The following is an 18,080-nucleotide window of genomic DNA, read 5'->3' as shown; positions in this document are numbered from 1 at the left end:
GATGCACACACAGTCATACAGATGCACACACACACTCATACAGATGCACACACACTCTCACTCTCATACATATGCAATCTCACTCTCATACAGATGCACACACACTCTCACTCTCATACATATGCAATCTCACTCTCATACAGATACACACACACTCATACAGATGCACACACACACTCACTCTCATACAGATGCACACACACCCATACAGATACACACTCTCATACAGATGCACACACACTCATACAGATACACACACACTCACTCTCATACAGATGCACACAAAATTACCGGAACATAGTAATTTATATATACAAATTATGAACGAAGTGTGCAAATAAGGTAAGAAGTTAACATTAAGTTGATACCACAAAAATAGAGAAACCTGGATCCAAAAATGATTCAGGAATATACTGAATATATATCTTATATTGTTTGCCCATACCCAGAATGCCACTCACAGGAAGTGGGCGGCCCTAAATTTGGCGCCCAAACAGCAATGGATTATTGGTTAACTGACCCTATAAAGTCTCATAAGCTTACTTGGTTACCTAGAATCAAAGTAAGCACATTACCTATATCTAAACGTAACAGTTGATATACTCTGCCGTATTGTTTCTTTCTTTTTTTCAACAGGTTTTTTCTTTTGAACTTTAATATATCCATTGGTAACACTTATGGTGTTTTGAAGACACAAGGAATTCACCCCACTATCCTTCTAATATTGGTATTTTTTGATCACTAAACAATATTTTTTCACATATTTTTTCATATTTTTTTCATATTTTTTTATATTTTTCATAATTTTTTCACTCATTTTTTCATCACCTTCAAGTATTTTTTAACTTCACTTGTGACTTTTGATTATTTTGTATCAACATTGATATATTGGATTTTGGACAACTTTCTTTATTTATCTGAACATTTAAGATACTACAATCTATCAGGATAAGACTACCCTTTAAATAGGAGTAATCCTAAGAACTAGACACCATTATTTCATCTAGATCGATACTGCTTACACTCACATACCAGTGTATGCCAGACTCCTAACTGTGCAATTGTTGATTTTAGTATATTGCTGTGTTATTGTGTATTCTATTATTGTGATATACTGTGATACTGTTGTTTTTATTGTATTACTGTGTTACTGTGTATTTTATTATTGTGATTTAGGTTTTTAGCTTTTACTATTTATTAAATTTGTAGGTTTGTAGACATGGATCCATGTATTTAAATGCACTACTAGATTACTTTTTAACTGTTTATATTTTAATTGTTTATTAAACTGTATATCCCATCGCTCTCTTACCTTAGCCTTTTTGGCGCTCCCCTCATTTACTCATTGTACTCGTTTTATTGTAACCTTTGAGGTTCACTACGGAACCTACTGAGGAGAGCTAAAGGTATCTATATTTGCGCAGGGTAAACTTTACAATTTAACAAAGATACACACTCTCATACAGATGCACACACACACACTCTCATACAGATACACACACACACTTTTACAGATACACACACACACTCATACAGATGCAAACACACTCTCACTCTCATACAGATGCACACACACTCATACAGATACACACACACACTCACTCTCATACAGATACACAGACACACTTTTACAGATACACACTAATACAGATACACACACACACTCACTCTCATACAGATGCATACACACACTCATACAGTTGCACACACACTCATACAGATACACACACACACTCACTCTCATACAGATACACACACACACTTTTACAGATACACACACACACACTTTTACAGATACACACACACACTAATACAGATACACACACACACTAATACAGATACACACACACACACACTCATACAGATGCACACACACTCTCACTCTCATACAGATGCACACACACTCATACAGATACACACACACACACTTACTATCATACAGATACACACACACACTTTTACAGATACACACTAATACAGATGCACACACACACTCACTCTCATACAGATGCACACACACTCATACAGATGCATACACACTCTCACTCTCATACAGATGCACACACACTCATACAGATGCACACACACCTACTGAGGAGAGCTAAAGGTATCTATATTTGCGCAGGGTAAACTTTACAATTTAACAAAGATACACACTCTCATACAGATGCACACACACACTCACTCTCATACAGATACACACACACTTTTACAGATACACACACACACTTTTACAGATACACACACACACTAATACAGATACACACACACACACACACACACACACTCATACAGATGCACACACACTCTCACTCTAATACAGATGCACACACACTCATACAGATACACACATGCACTCACTCTCATACAGATACACACACACACACTTTTACAGATACACACACACACAAATACAGATACACACTCACTCTCATACAGATGCACACACACTCATACAGATGCACACACACTCACTCTCATACAGATGCACACACACTCATACAGATGCACACACACACTCACTCATATACAGATGCACACACACTCATACAGATGCATACACACTCTCACTCTCATACAGATGCACACACACTCATTCAGATACACACACACTCTCACTCTCATACAGACACACACTCACTCATATACAGATGCACACACACTCATACAGATGCATACACACTCTCACTCTCATACAGACACACACACACTCATACAGATGCACACACACTCACTCTCATACAGATGCACACACACTCATACAGATACACACACTCATACAGTTGCACACACACTCACTCTCATACAGATGCACACACACTCATACAGATGCACACACACACTCACTCATATACAGATGCACACACACTCATACAGATGCATACACACTCTCACTCTCATACAGATGCACACACACTCATTCAGATACACACACACTCTCACTCTCATACAGACACACACACACTCATACAGATGCACACACACTCACTCTCATACAGATGCACACACACTCATACAGATGCATACACACTCTCACTCTCATACAGATGCACACACACTCAGGGATACACACACGCTCTCACTCTCATACAGACACACACACACACTCATACAGATGCAGAACACAGATACACTTATTCTCTCCCCTCCCATACATCTCAATATGTCACTTTATATAAAAAAAAAAAACACAAGTACTGTGGGAAAACATAAACATGCAGGCAACCTTTTTAGACAGAAGCATTGGAGTTATGTTTTAAAGGGATCACTATAATACAAACAGCTGTGTTGAATCAGTAAAGTCTGATGAAGGAGTTAATATCTATTTTCAAATAGGAATCCCCAACCCCCTACCCTCAGCAATTCTTTTACCATGTGATTTATTGTCTGATGACCCCTGACATCTCTTGAGGGGTGAGATACAAACTGCACATCATGTCAGTTTTAACTTTTAAACAGCATGTTTCCCTTTAGTAAACATTCTCTATACACAGCAGAGATACCTACTAGCAGGAAGAGAGATACCACACAGCCCTGAGAGGAGAGGGAATGGAGAAAATGAGAGCAGGGAGGAGGGGAGACTACAAAGAAGAACAGACCAGCTAGCTACTGTGGAGTGTGGACAGCTTCAGATAGCTAAAGCACTGACAGCAATATATCAGTTACAGCAAACTCCAGCGTTACCTCATCCAAGCTCCACCCACTTGCAGCAACACCAGTGTAAAAAGATTCTGTGCAGGCTGTACATTCCAATACACTACTGAATAGCATTTGCTATAATGCAGTCAGTGTTAATCAGGGCCGGATTGGGCAGCCGGGATACCGGGAAAATTCCCGGTGGGCCGCTGGTCGGCAGCTCAGCTGGGCTGGCTGGCTGCTGCTGTATAAATTATATTTTTGCCGCTTTGCTGCTCGCCAAGTTCTTGTTGCGATATTGCGGCCACCGGCCGGTAATCACAGTCCCTGTTACACTGAAGTCCACAGTAAGGCTGCCTGCAGCACTGTGTCTAGTCTGTGTAGTAAAAGTAAAAGTTGTTATTAAACTTATAAGTTAAGTTAATTTTAACCCCCTCTCCGCTGCCTCCGCAAGTTAACCGATAACCTAAGACCTGTCAGTGTCACCTTACCGCAACTAGTAACTCCTCACTTAGCCAATATAAGCCCTTAGCCAAATTATAGAGCGAATCGTTCAATCAGACAGACAGTGACTGTGTCTGTCACTCACACAGTCACAGGCTCAGTCTCAGTCTGTCTGTCATAGCAGTGTGTCACTCACTGAGGGCCAGGGCCTGGGAGAAGGAGGACTCGGATTCAGGAATCATCATATGCGACATTGCGGGCCGGGTCAGGTGGGGTGGGCCGGCGGCTTACGTGACGTCATGATACTGAGTGAGTTTACTGACTTGTTCTCACCACGTGACATAGTGGAGGGAGCCTCAGCCTGGGAGCGGCTGTGTCAGTGAGTATCAGTACTGTATGATGCAGCAGGCCACGTGGGGTCACGTGGGAGCAGCAGGGACTGAAGAGACGGCGGGACTGGCGGCAACTTGGGCAGCAGCAAAAAAGCTGAGCAGAGGCAGGCAGCAGCAGGCACATTCGGTTCAAGTCAGAAGATCATCACGACATGAATTCACTATCATGTATGTAGTATAATTTTTTTTTATTAATTATTATTGTGAACAGTGAATGTGATATAAGTTAGTTACTGTATGTTATGCACTACACAAAATCACACAAATAATTAAAACATTTTTTATTTTGTACCGTTGCTTTTTCCAATATTTGGGTATTTATATAAACCAGTTCTTTTTTTAGAAGTGTTTGGGGTAAAATGAGCAACATATATTGTGTAGGTACCTCACAGGGGTAAAAGATGAAATTAACGTGTAAACACGAGTGCAAACTCCTTAAACGGCTTTAGCCATGGGGTGTAAATCAGCTGAGCATTATAAAGGTTAAATATAAAATGATTTATTTCTAGTTAGGATACCTTTTTAGTTAGGTTGATTTTTTGGTAGTAAACAGCAGTGCTGATACGTACAATAGTATTCTTTTAGCAGTGAATGAGCTAAGTGTTTTTTTTTGTGTCTGTGTAAGATGATGTGGCAGAAGACCATTGACTTGTAGTTTTAGCGTGTTTTCCTGTGCACATGGCAGAAGGTGACACAAATTTCAGGGAGGTACATTTTAACCCACTGGCTGCCAGAGCTTGTTAAAGCTGTTTTTGACATTATATTTATCTGTGTTATCAATTCTAAGGCAGCTATTGTGCTATGGTGACAAAATTACAGGCCACAATTACTTTTTTGGCAGTTACTTACTTCTGAATTGCATGTTGCTGGCTGTAGTGTTACTTTACTGTCTAATGTGTGGTTGTAACTCACTGGGCCGGTCTATACAAATTTCCAGAGCCGTTCTGATCTCCCAGTCCGGCCCTGGTGTTAATGAAGACTGATGACATTTTTTAATGCAGCGATCGTCACTATGTGCAATTGTGCAGGTTCACACACTACAGTACTACAGTAGTGCGTGAACCTACACAATTGCACATAGTGACGATCACGGCATTAAAAAATGTAATCAGTCTTTATTAACATTGACTGCATTATAGCACATGGTACTCAGTCAGAAGTGTAACAGTACTGAGTAGCATTTGCTATAACGCAGTCAATGTTAATAAAGACTGATTACATTTATTAATGCACTGCAGTGATCGTCACAATGTGCAGGACAGGTTCACTCTGTGCTGACTTATGCAGACCTCCCAATTGCTTGACACACCAATCTTCATGGGGAGAAACAAGAACGCTGCTAGTTGAAGACCCCACAGAGGCTATAAAGAAGATGAATGCACCGTCCCTTACCTATGACGTCATGGTAACATGGCGGTCCCCAAAAGGAAACCGTAGGAAACAGTGACAGTGATCACAGTCAAAGAAATGATGGTGTCGGACAGCTAGGAGAATTGATAGCTCATAATGCCAAGGTAAGGCAGGAAAAAGGGAAATATCCACAGCCAAGTAAAGGAAACATAGAGAGGGGCTCCAAGCTCTGTTCACCCTGCAGGCTAGACAGAAAGAGGAGGATCGTGTTGTGTTCTACTATATACTTTATTTGGTAAATGAGGGGAGTGGATAGTTCTGTCTATGCCCCTCTGGAGAGGGGAATCTCACTGGTAAGCAAGGATAGGCAAGGTGTCCGTACACGGACACTGGTGTCCGTGACTAGCCCTTGCAGTGTCCTCCACAACCTTAGTATATGTTTTCTTTCTGATTAAATAATAGGAATAAAAAACAATATGTAGTGTGAATAAAGTTAGAGGCTTGTCAAGAGACTGCTAGCGATATTGGGTGATAAGTTATGGAATAAATAAAGCCTGAGTGAAATACTGGATGTGTATCTGCATCTGTATAATAACACCCAGCTCTATACAAAGACACAGTAGTGACACTGGCACATGTGTATAGCCAGACAAGGGCTGGTTATAGGGTCAGTGGTATCTGCATCTGTATAATAACACCCAGCTCTATACAAAGACACAGTAGTGACACTGGCACGTGCGTATAGCCAGAGGAGGGCTGGTTATAGGGTCAGTGGTATCTGCATCTGTATAATAACACCCAGCACTATATAATGACACAGTAGTGACAGTGGCACATGGGTATAGCCAGAGGAGGGCTGGTTATAGGGTCAGTGGTATCTGCATCTGTATAATAACACCCAGCACTATACAAAGACACAGTACTGACACTGGCTCATGGGTATAGCCAGACAAGGCTGGTTATAGGGTCAGTGGTATCTGCATCAGTATAATAACACCCAGCACTATATAATGACACAGTAGTGGCACTGGCACATGGGTATAGCCAGAGGAGGGCTGGTTATAGGATCAGTGGTATCTGCATCAGTATAATAACACCCAGCACTATATAATGACACAGTAGTGACACTGGCACATGGGTATAGCCAGAGGAGGGCTGGTTATAGGGTAAGTGGTATCTGCATCAGTATAATAACACCCAGCGCTATATAATGACACAGTAGTGACACTGGCACATGGGTATAGCCAGAGGAGGGCAGGTTATAGGATCAGTGGTATCTGCATCAGTATAATAACACCCAGCGCTATATAATGACACAGTAGTGACACTGGCACATGTGTATAGCCAGACAAGGGCTGGTTATAGGGTCAGTGGTATCTGCATCTGTATAATAACACCCAGCTCTATACAAAGACACAGTAGTGACACTGGCACGTGCGTATAGCCAGAGGAGGGCTGGTTATAGGGTCAGTGGTATCTGCATCTGTATAATAACACCCAGCACTATATAATGACACAGTAGTGACAGTGGCACATGGGTATAGCCAGAGGAGGGCTGGTTATAGGGTCAGTGGTATCTGCATCTGTATAATAACACCCAGCACTATACAAAGACACAGTACTGACACTGGCTCATGGGTATAGCCAGACAAGGCTGGTTATAGGGTCAGTGGTATCTGCATCAGTATAATAACACCCAGCACTATATAATGACACAGTAGTGGCACTGGCACATGGGTATAGCCAGAGGAGGGCTGGTTATAGGGTCAATGGTATCTGCATAAGTATAATAACACCTAGCGCTATATAATGACACAGTAGTGACACTGGCACATGGGTATAGCCAGAGGAGGTCTGGTTATAGAATCAGTGGTATCTACATCAGTATAATAACACCCAGCACTATATAATGACACAGTAGTGACACTGGCACATGGGTATAGCCAGAGGAGGGCTGGTTATAGGATCAGTGGTATCTGCATCAGTATAATAACACCCAGCGCTATATAATGACACAGTAGTGACACTGGCACATGGGTATAGCTAGAGGAAGGCTGGTTATAGAATCAGTGGTATCTACATCAGTATAATAACACCCAGCGCTATATAATGACACAGTAGTGACACTGGCTCATGGGTATAGCCAGAGGAGGACTGGTTATAGGATCAGTGGCATCTGCATCAGTATAATAACACCCAGCACTATATAATGACACAGTAGTGACACTGGCTCATGGGTATAGCCAGAGGAGGGCTGGTTATAGGATCAGTGGCATCTGCATCAGTATAATAACACCCAGCACTATATAATGACACAGTAGTGACACTGGCTCATGGTTATAGCCAGAGGAGGGCTGGTTATAGGATCAGTAGTATCTGCATCAGTATAATAACACCCAGCACTATATAATGACACAGTAGTGACACTGGCACATGGGTATAGCCAGAGGAAGGCTGGTTATAGGATCAGTGGTATCTGCATCAGTATAATAACACCCAGCACTATATAATGACACAGTAGTGACACTGGCTCATGGGTATAGCCAGAGGAGGGCTGGTTATAGGATTGGTGGTATCTGCATCAGTATAATAACACCCAGCGCTATATAATGACACAGTAGTGACACTGGCACATGGGTATAGCCAGAGGAGGGCTGGTTATAGGATCAGTGGTATCTGCATCAGTATAATAACAACCAGCACTATATAATGACACAATAGTGACACTGGCTCATGGGTATAGCCAGAGGAGGGCTGGTTATAGAATCAGTGGTATCTGCATCAGTATAATAACAACCAGCACTATATAATGACACAGTAGTGACACTGGCACATGCGTATAGCCAGACAAGGGCTGGTTATAGGGTCAGTGGTATCTGCGTCAGTATAATAACATCCAGCGCTATATAATGACACAGTAGTGACACTGACACATAGGTATAGCCAGAGGAGGGCTAGTTATAGAATCAGTGGTATCTGCATCAGTATAATAACAACCAGCACTATATAATGACACAGTAGTGACGCTGGCACATGGGTATAGCCAGAGGAGGGCTGGTTATAGGACCAGTGGTATCTGCATCAGTATAATAACACCCAGCTCTATACAAAGACACAGTAGTGACACTGGCTCATGGGTATAGCCAGAGGAGGGCTGGTTATAGGGTCAGTGGTATCTGCATCAGTATAATAACACCCAGCTCTATACAAAGACACAGTAGTGACACTGGCTCATGGGTATAGCCAGAGGAGGGCTGGTTATAGGGTCAGTGGTATCTGCATCAGTATAATAACACCCAGCGCTTTATAATGACACAGTAGTGACACTGGCTCATGGGTATAGCCAGAGGAGGGCTGGTTATAGGTTCAGTGGTATCTGCATCAGTATAATAACACCCAGTGCTATATAATGACACAGTAGTGACACTGGCACATGGGTATAGCCAGACAAGGGCTGGTTATAGAATTAGTGGTATCTGCATCAGTATAATAACACCCAACACTATATAATGACACAGTAGTGACACTGGCACATGGGTATAGCCAGAGGAGGGCTGGTTATAGAATTAGTGGTATCTGCATCAGTATAATAACACCCAACACTATATAATGACACAGTAGTGACACTGGCACATGGGTATAGCCAGAGGAGGGCTGGTTATAGGGTCAGTGGTATCTGCATCAGTATAATAACACCCAGCGCTTTATAATGACACAGTAGTGACACTGGCTCATGGGTATAGCCAGAGGAGGGCTGGTTATAGGATCAGTAGTATCTGCATCAGTATAATAACACCCAGCGCTATATAATGACATAGTAGTGACACTGGCACATGAGTATAGCCAGAGGAGGGCTGGTTATAGGGTCAGTGGTATCTGCATCAGTATAATAACAACCAGCACTATATAATGACACAGTAGTGACAGTGGCACATGGTTATAGCCAGAGGAGGGCTGGTTATAGGATCAGTGGTATCTGCATCAGTATAATAACACCCAGCACTATATAATGACACAGTAGTGACACTGGCACATGGGTATAGCCAGAGGAGGGCTGGTTATAGGGTAAGTGGTATCTGCATCAGTATAATAACACCCAGCGCTATATAATGACACAGTAGTGACACTGGCTCATGGGTATAGCCAGAGGAGGGCTGGTTATAGGATCAGTAGTATCTGCATCAGTATAATAACACCCAGCACTATAAAATAATGTTTTTAATTTCAAATGTACCTTGGTGTCCTTCACTAAGGTCTGTACTTTGGAAAATGTCCACCACAGCCTTTGTCTGTGCCTATCCCTGCTGGTAAGTATTACCAGGGGGGCATATATACACATATATATATATATATGCAATGATATGTAATACAAATGATCACACCCTACACTAGTTTGGTGCACTATATTACTGTTAAAATTTAACTTTTATTGGTAAATAGTAAAAAATTAAACTGGCTGAGTGCTACATAGGGATTTTAACTTGTACAAATTGATAATGGTTTGTAATTAAAGTCCAAAGCATGTTTGTGTTCTCATTTTATCTAATGTGTTTTCACCCCCCCCCCCCCACCTGATGCCAAGCTTCCAGTTATCGGTCATTAATCTGAGAGGGGGTAGTGACATGTCCCCTCACCCCTTTCCTTGGTTGTTTGGTTTTAGAGGATTTGTTTGCAGTTATTGGATGAAAGTGACAAAAAAGAAAAGAAAAAGTAGATTTGTTCATTTGTTAGAGCTATTTGGTGCCAAAAAAGGTGCAGGAATGGGTTAAAGAACATATTTTTTGGGTTAATAAGCTCCTTTGTATATAATTATGTACAGGGGTCTTACCATTCATGTGTCCATTGTCCCCTGTCCAACCCTGCTATAGTATCACTAATGACTAATGTTAGGTACAGTTTGTGATCATTTTGTTAATAAAATGAAGTCAGTTTCCGCTTTTTCAATTTTTGAAAAATAGTAAAGTTTAAATGACCCCAATAGTTCATTGAATATGAAACCCAAAACTTTTCTGTCATAATTCAGAAAGAGTATGCGATTTAAAACAACTTTCCAGTTTTTGTCTATTATCTAATTTACGTCATTCTCTTGATATCCTTAGTTGAAAAGCAAATCTAGGTAGTCTCAAGAACAGCAATGCATTACTGGGATAGCTGCTGATTGATGGATGTTTCTTTTCATTTGTTCACCAGATGTGTTCAGCTAGCTTCTCCTTTAACAAAATATATCAATATAATGAAGCAAACTTTATAATACAAGTAGATTGGAAAGTTGCTTAAAAACATCTTCTCTATCTGAGTCATGAAAGAAAATAAATACCCTTATTATCAGATACAGTGGAACAATACAACACTTGGACCTAATTGAACACATCTGTTTATCCAATGACAAGAGGCATCTATGAAGCCACCAGTAGCTAGCTCCCATTAGAGTATTGCTGCTCCTGATGTTCAAATTAGAATACCAAAAGAACATAGAGAATTTTATAATAGATTTTAAAGGGATATAAAAAAAAATTGTTTCATTGACTATGCTCCTTTATTAACCCCTTGATTTGGACTGACTTGGTATTTGACTTAAGCTTGTTTTTGGACTCTGCATTTGTTTAATAATTTTCTACTGCTTTTTCATGTGAGGCCTTGACCCTGTCTGACTTTGAATTTTCTTTTTACATTCTATTCCACTGATATCAATAGATCTGCTACATACAGCAGACCTAAGGCTCACTTGAGCCTTGGCTCTCTTATTCTAAGTGGCTCTGTTCCAAGTGGCCGAGTTACTCACTGGAGTTAGAAACTGGAGGTGGAAACTGCAGTCCCACTAACAGGTAAAGTTACTAACTATACACCTACACAATGGTCTCTATGTCTTTTCTGCTCTCTCTGTCTGCCCTTCTCCTAAAACTCACTGCTGCCTCTAAACTTCTCTCAATCACTAACTCCTTCGGCCTTTCACAATCCACCCTATTCCCTACCCACCGCGATGGAGACTCTATTGATCTGGTATTCTCCTTATCTCTGCTCTTTAACAGATGTTGTCTGTCGCCCATTTCCCATCTCAGACCACCATCTGCTCACCTTTAATCTTAATAAACAAGCTAAACCTACTTCCCCCTCTCGCCCCCGCACCTATAGAAATCTGCACACTGTAGACCCTCCCCAACCTTTTTCAAATATGCCTCCCCAACACTTCCAAGATATCCTGCCCTGACCTTGCCATAACCCACTATAACAATACTCTCTCCTCTGCACTTGACACTCTTGCTCTGCCCCAACTTCGCAAAGCCCCATGTCGTCAGCTCCAGTCCTGGCACTCCCAGCAAACACGCCACCTGCAAAAATGCTCCCACACTGCTGAACGTGCCTGGAGGAAATCCCGCTCTGAACCTGATTTCATGCACTATAAGTTCATCCTTTACTCTTATACCTCTGCCCTTCACTTTGCTAAGCAAACCTACTTCTCTTCTCTTATATCCAGTCACTCCTCAAACCCAAAAAGACTCTTCTCCATTTTCAACTCTCTTCTCTACCCACCTGTACCACCCCCCTCCTCTGCGTTCAGTGTTCAAGACCTGAATAACTACTTTTTCAATAAAACACTTACCATCTGAAGAAATATCTCAATACAAGCCTGCAATTTCCCAACTTTGCTCCCAGTCACCCCCTCTGCCGCTCTCTGAACCCTCCTTCCAACCACTGAGAGTGAAGTAGCTTCCCTATTCTCTTCCTCACACCTCACTACCTGCCCACTTGACTCTATTCCTTCACATCTAATACCTTCTCTATCTCCCACTCTCACTCCGGCTCTTACCCACATATTCAACCTATCCTTTTCTACTGGCTCATTCCCTGCCTCCTTCAAACATGCAAAAGTCACCCCCATCCTCAAAAAACCCTCCCTTGACCCTAACTCTCCTGCAAACTACTGCCCCATATCACTGCTCCCGCTAGCTTCAAAAATCCTTGAAAAACTAGTTTTCAATTGCCTAACCCACTTCCTGTCCTCCAACTCACTGCTCGGCCCCCTGCAATCTGGCTTCCATCCCCAACATTCAACTGAAACTGCCCTCACCAAGGTTACTAACGATCTCCTTTCTGCTAAAAACAAAGGCTACTACTCTATACTCATCTTACTTGACCTCTCTGCTGCCTTTGACACTGTTGATCATCAACTTCTCCTATGGACTCTCAGCTCTTTTGTGCTCTGTAACACTGCCCTCTCCTGGATTCACTCTTATACTTCTCCGTCTCTTTTGCTGGTGACTCCTCCTCTCCATTGACTCTGTCTGTTGGAGTACCTCAAGGCTCTGTCCTGGGTCCTCTACTCTTCTCTATTTACACTTCTTCACTGGGTATACTTATCAACAGCTATGGCTTCAACTACCACCTCTATGCTGATGATACCCAGATCTACATTTCCACCCCTGCACTCTCTCCTTCGGTCAATTCTCACATCAGCGACTGCTTATCTGGCATTTCCTCCTGGATGGCCTCACCACCACCTAAAAATAAACATGTCCAAGACCGAACTACTTCTAATCCCCTCCTCTAACTCTACTACAGTTTCTAATTTTTCCATCACTGTTTGCGGCACCACTATCTCCCCATCACCCCAAGTCCGCTGCCTTGGAAACACACTTGACTCAAATATGTCCTTCATTCCCCACATCCAACTGCTCTCTTCATCCTGCCGCAACCACCTATGCAATATCTCCAAAATTCGTCCATTTCTAAGTAATGAAACTGCTAAACTGCTAATCCACTCCCTAGTAATTTCCTGACTTGACTACTGTAATAATTTGCTAACTGGCCTCCCTCTCTCCTGACTCTCTCCCCTTCAATCTATCCTAAATGCATCTGCCAGGCTAATCCACCTCTCTCGAAGGGTCCGTTTCTGCTGCACCTCTCTGTGAGTCCCTTCACTGGCTCATCATTCACGGCAGAATTAAACTCAAAATTCTCACCCTGACCTACAAAGCCCTCACCAATGCTGTCCCACCCTACCTGCCCTCACTCATTAACAAATATACTCCAGCCCGCCCCCTAAGATTCAACAATGACCTGCTCCTTGCATCTTTTACCATCACCTCCTCTCATGCTAGACTACAGGACTTCTCTCATGCGGCACCAACCCTCTGGAACGCACTTTCTTGAGCCGTCAGACCCTCCCCTAACCTCTCCTCCTTTAAACGTTCCCTAAAGAACTTTTTGTTCAGGGAAGTCTATCACCCGACTCATTAACAAATTAACTTCACTAACCTAACAGTTGCCCTCATATATCTCCCCACTAATATCATTCTCACCTTTGCAGTCCCCACCTCCTGTTTCCCATCCTCCTACCCATCTAGATTGTAAGTTCTCATGGGAATAGGGCCCTCAATTCCCCCTGTATTTGTATTATTGTATTGTTTCTCCGTTGTACTTTTATCCTTGTACCCATGGGCAGCGCTGCTGAATCTGTTGGCGCTTTATAAATAAAGAATAATAATAATAATAAAAATAATAATAATCTGCATTTAAGTTACCTATGTGAGCTTGTCCTTGTCTGGATAGTGAGACTAAACTTTTACAAAGGTATGCTTTTCTTTCATATTTAGATGGATATATTTATAGTTACATTCTAGTACTTAATTAGTCTTTAGCTTATATGTGCTTATTAAAGTACTAGTTAAGTAACTAACGGCTAGATTACGAGTTTTGCGGTAAGAGGGTGCGGTGCTAACTTGCATGTTATTGTCAACGCTCACTTACCTACAGCGTTGGTATTACAGGTTTTCATAAACCCGGCGTTATCAGGCAAGAGGTGAGCGTGGAGCAAAACTGTGCTCCATACCGCACTCCAATACCAGCGCTGCTTAAGTCAGCGGTGAGCTGGCTTTACGTGCTCGTGCACGATTTCCCCATAGACATCAATGGGGAGAGCCGGCTGAAAAAAAGCCTAACACCTGCAATAAAGCAGCGTAAAGCTCCGTAACACAGCCCCATTGATTCCAATGGGGAAACTAAATTTATGTTTACACCTAACACCCTAACATGAACCCCGAATCTAAACACCCCTAATCTTACACTTATTAACCCCTAATCTGCCGCCCCCGACATCTCCGACACCTACATTATACTTATTAACCCCTAATCTGCTGCCCCCAACGTCGCCGACACATACATTATACTTATTAATCCCTAATATCCCGCCCCCAATGTCGCTGCAACCTACCTACACTTATTGACCCCTAATCTGCCGCTACGGACATCGCCGCCACTATAATAAACATATTAACCCCTAAACCGCCGCACTCTCGCATCGCAAACACTAGTTAAATATTATTAACCCCTAAACTGCCGCCCCTAACATCGCCGCCACCTACCTACATTTATTAACCCCTAATCTGCTGCCCCCAACGTCGCCGCCACTATACTAAATTTATTAACCCCTAAACCTAAGTCTAACCCTAACCCTAACACCCACTAACTTAAATATAATTAAAATAAATCTAAATAAAAATTGCTATCATTACCTAAATAATTCCTATTTAAAACGAAATACTTACCTGTAAAATAAACCCTAAGCTAGCTACAATATAACTAATAGTTACATTGTAGCTAGCTTAGGGTTTATTTTTATTTTACAGGCAAGTTTGTATTTATTTTAACTAGGTAGAATAGTTACTAGATAGGTATTAACTATTTACTAACTACCTAGTTAAAATAAATACAAATTTACCTGTAAAATAAAGTCTAACCTGTCCTACACTAACACCTAACATTACACTACAATTAAATAAATTAAATACAAATTCCTAAATTACAAAAAAAACAAACACTAAATTACACAAAAAAAAACAAATGATCAGATATTTAAACTAATTACACCTAATCTAATAGCCCTATCAATATAAAAAAGCCCCCCCAAAATAAAAAAAACCTCTAGCCTAAACTAAACTACCAATAGCCCTTAAAAGGTTTTTTTATTAAGTGTTTATTGGGTGGGTTTTATTTTTAGATTAGGGTTTGGGAGGAAAAAGAGCTAAATGCCCTTTTAAGGGCAATGCCCATCCAAATGCCCTTTTCAGGACAATGGGGAGCTTAGGTTTTTTAGATAGGTTTTTATTTGGGGGGGTTGGTTGTGTGGGTGGTGGGTTTTACTGTTGGGGGTTGTTTGTATTTCTTTGGGGCAATGCCCCGCAAAAGGCCCTTTTAAGGGCTATTGGCAGTTTAGTTTAGGCTAGGTTTTTTTTTATTTTGGGGGGGCTTTTTTATATTGATAGGGCTATTAGATTAGGTGTAATTAGTTTAAATATTTGATAATATCTTTTTTTTATGTTGTGTAATGTAGTGTTTGTTTTTTTTGTAATTTAGTTAATTGTATTTAATTAATGTAATTTATTTAATTGTAGTGTAAGGTTAGGTGTTAGTGTAAGACAGGTTAGGTTTTATTTTATAGGTAAATTTGTATTTATTTTAGCTAGGTAGCTAGTAAATAGTTAATCATTTACTAACTATTCTACCTAGTTAAAATAAATACAAACTTGCCTGTGAAATAAAAATAAAACCTTAGATAGCTACAATGTAACTATTAGTTATATTGTAGCTAGCTTAGGGTTTATTTTATAGGTATTTAGTTTTAAATAGGAATTATTATATTATTATATTAATAGTCGGTTTTATTTAGATTTATTTTTATTACATTAAAGTAGTGGGTGTTAGGGTTAGGTTTAGGGGTTATTAACTTTAGTATAGTGGTGGCGACTTTGGGGGCGGCAGATTAGGGGTTAATAAGTATAGGTAGGTGGCGGCGGTGTCAGGGGCGGCAGATTAGGGGTTAATAACTGTAGGAAGGCATCGGCGATGTCAGGGGCAGCAGATTGGGGGTTCATAACTGTAATGTAGGTGGCAGTGACATTGGGGCGGCAGATTAGGGGTTAATAAGTGTAGGTAGGTGGCAGCGGGGTCAGGGGCGGCAGATTAGGGGTTAATAACTGTAGGAAGGCATCGGCGATGTCAGGGGCAGCAGATTGGGGGTTAATAAGTGTAATGTAGGTGTCGGCGATGTCGGGGGCGGCAGATTAGGGGTGTTTAGACACGGGGTTTATGTTAGAGTGTTAGGTGTAAATGTAACTTTTGTTTCCCCATAGGAAACAATGGGGCTGCATTACTGAGCAATACGCTCCTTTATTGCAGGTGTTAGGCTTTTTTTTAGCCGGCTCTCCCCATTGATGTCTATGGGAAATGGTGCACTAACACGTAAAACCAGCTCAAAGCAGCGCTGGTATTGGAGTGCGGTATGGAGCTCAATTTTGCTTTACGCTCACTTATTGCCTGCTAACGCCGGGTTTTTGTAAACCTGTAATAGCAGCGCTAGAGGGAGGTGAGCGGTGACAATAACTTGCAAGTTAGCACCAAGCAGCTCTTACCGCAAAACTCATAATCTAGCCGTTTGGGTATTTGGATTCACCCAAAGTATATAAAAACAATTGTTTAACAGATTGCAATGCGTTTCTCAGCTAAGCTAGCTGTTTCCTCAGGCATCTGTTCACATCAAGGAAGCTTTTAAATCCTAACGGAACCTCTTAACCCCTTGCCTAACCTGTCTATGCAGGTGCAAATTATTAACTAATTACCTGAATCCTGTTTGTTGTACAATAATCAAAACAACTAGATACCATTACCCAAAAACATTTGGTATTTACAATAAACCCTCATAATACTCAGCCTATTTGATTAACACTCTTTAACCCAAATTGATAGTCTATGTATACCAACATAGATGGATCCTTACTGACCCAATGTAATAAGGAGGCATAAGATTCATATACTCTGGTTAACAATCAACACACATGTTAATACACATTATATATAAAAAAAAATCCTCCCTCTTTGCCTGCACCAATGTCTCCTGTTATATAAGTCTACAATCAATATATCATTTGGCTTGTATATACATCAGTTCTGCCCTTATGTTGTAACAAATAGATTAATATATTATGATGTGTTCAACCTAAATATATTATGATATTTGGCTTGTGTAAACACAAGAGTATATGAATCTTATGCCTCCTTATTACATTGGGTCAGTAAGGATCCATCTATGTTGGTATACATAGACTATCAATTTGGGTTAAAGAGTGTTAATTAAATAGGCTGATGTATTATGAGGGTTTATTGTAAATACCAAATGTTTTTGGGTAATGGTATCTAGATGTTTTGATTATTATACAGCAAACAGGATTCAGGTAATTAGTTAATCATTTGCACCTGCATAGA

At 41.0% G+C, this 18,080-nt stretch overlaps 1 protein-coding gene across 1 annotated transcript in view; it reads left to right on the top strand.

Annotated features, from left to right (window-relative positions):
• Positions 1 to 3,965: 3,965 nt before the first annotated feature.
• Positions 3,966 to 18,080, top strand: part of LOC128666891 (cytochrome P450 2C8) — a 135,523-nt gene continuing 121,408 nt past the window's right edge. Inside the window, exon 1 of the mRNA XM_053721701.1 lies at positions 3,966 to 4,640. Coding sequence (XP_053577676.1) covers positions 4,477 to 4,640 — 164 coding nt within the window. The 5' untranslated portion in view covers positions 3,966 to 4,476. The remainder of the gene's footprint in view (positions 4,641 to 18,080) is intronic.

The sequence above is a fragment of the Bombina bombina genome, chromosome 7, assembly GCF_027579735.1.
Source record: "Bombina bombina isolate aBomBom1 chromosome 7, aBomBom1.pri, whole genome shotgun sequence".
Taxonomy (NCBI): domain Eukaryota; kingdom Metazoa; phylum Chordata; class Amphibia; order Anura; family Bombinatoridae; genus Bombina; species Bombina bombina.
Note: the sequence above shows the minus strand (reverse complement) of the source record. Positions and strands in the feature narration are given on the sequence as shown.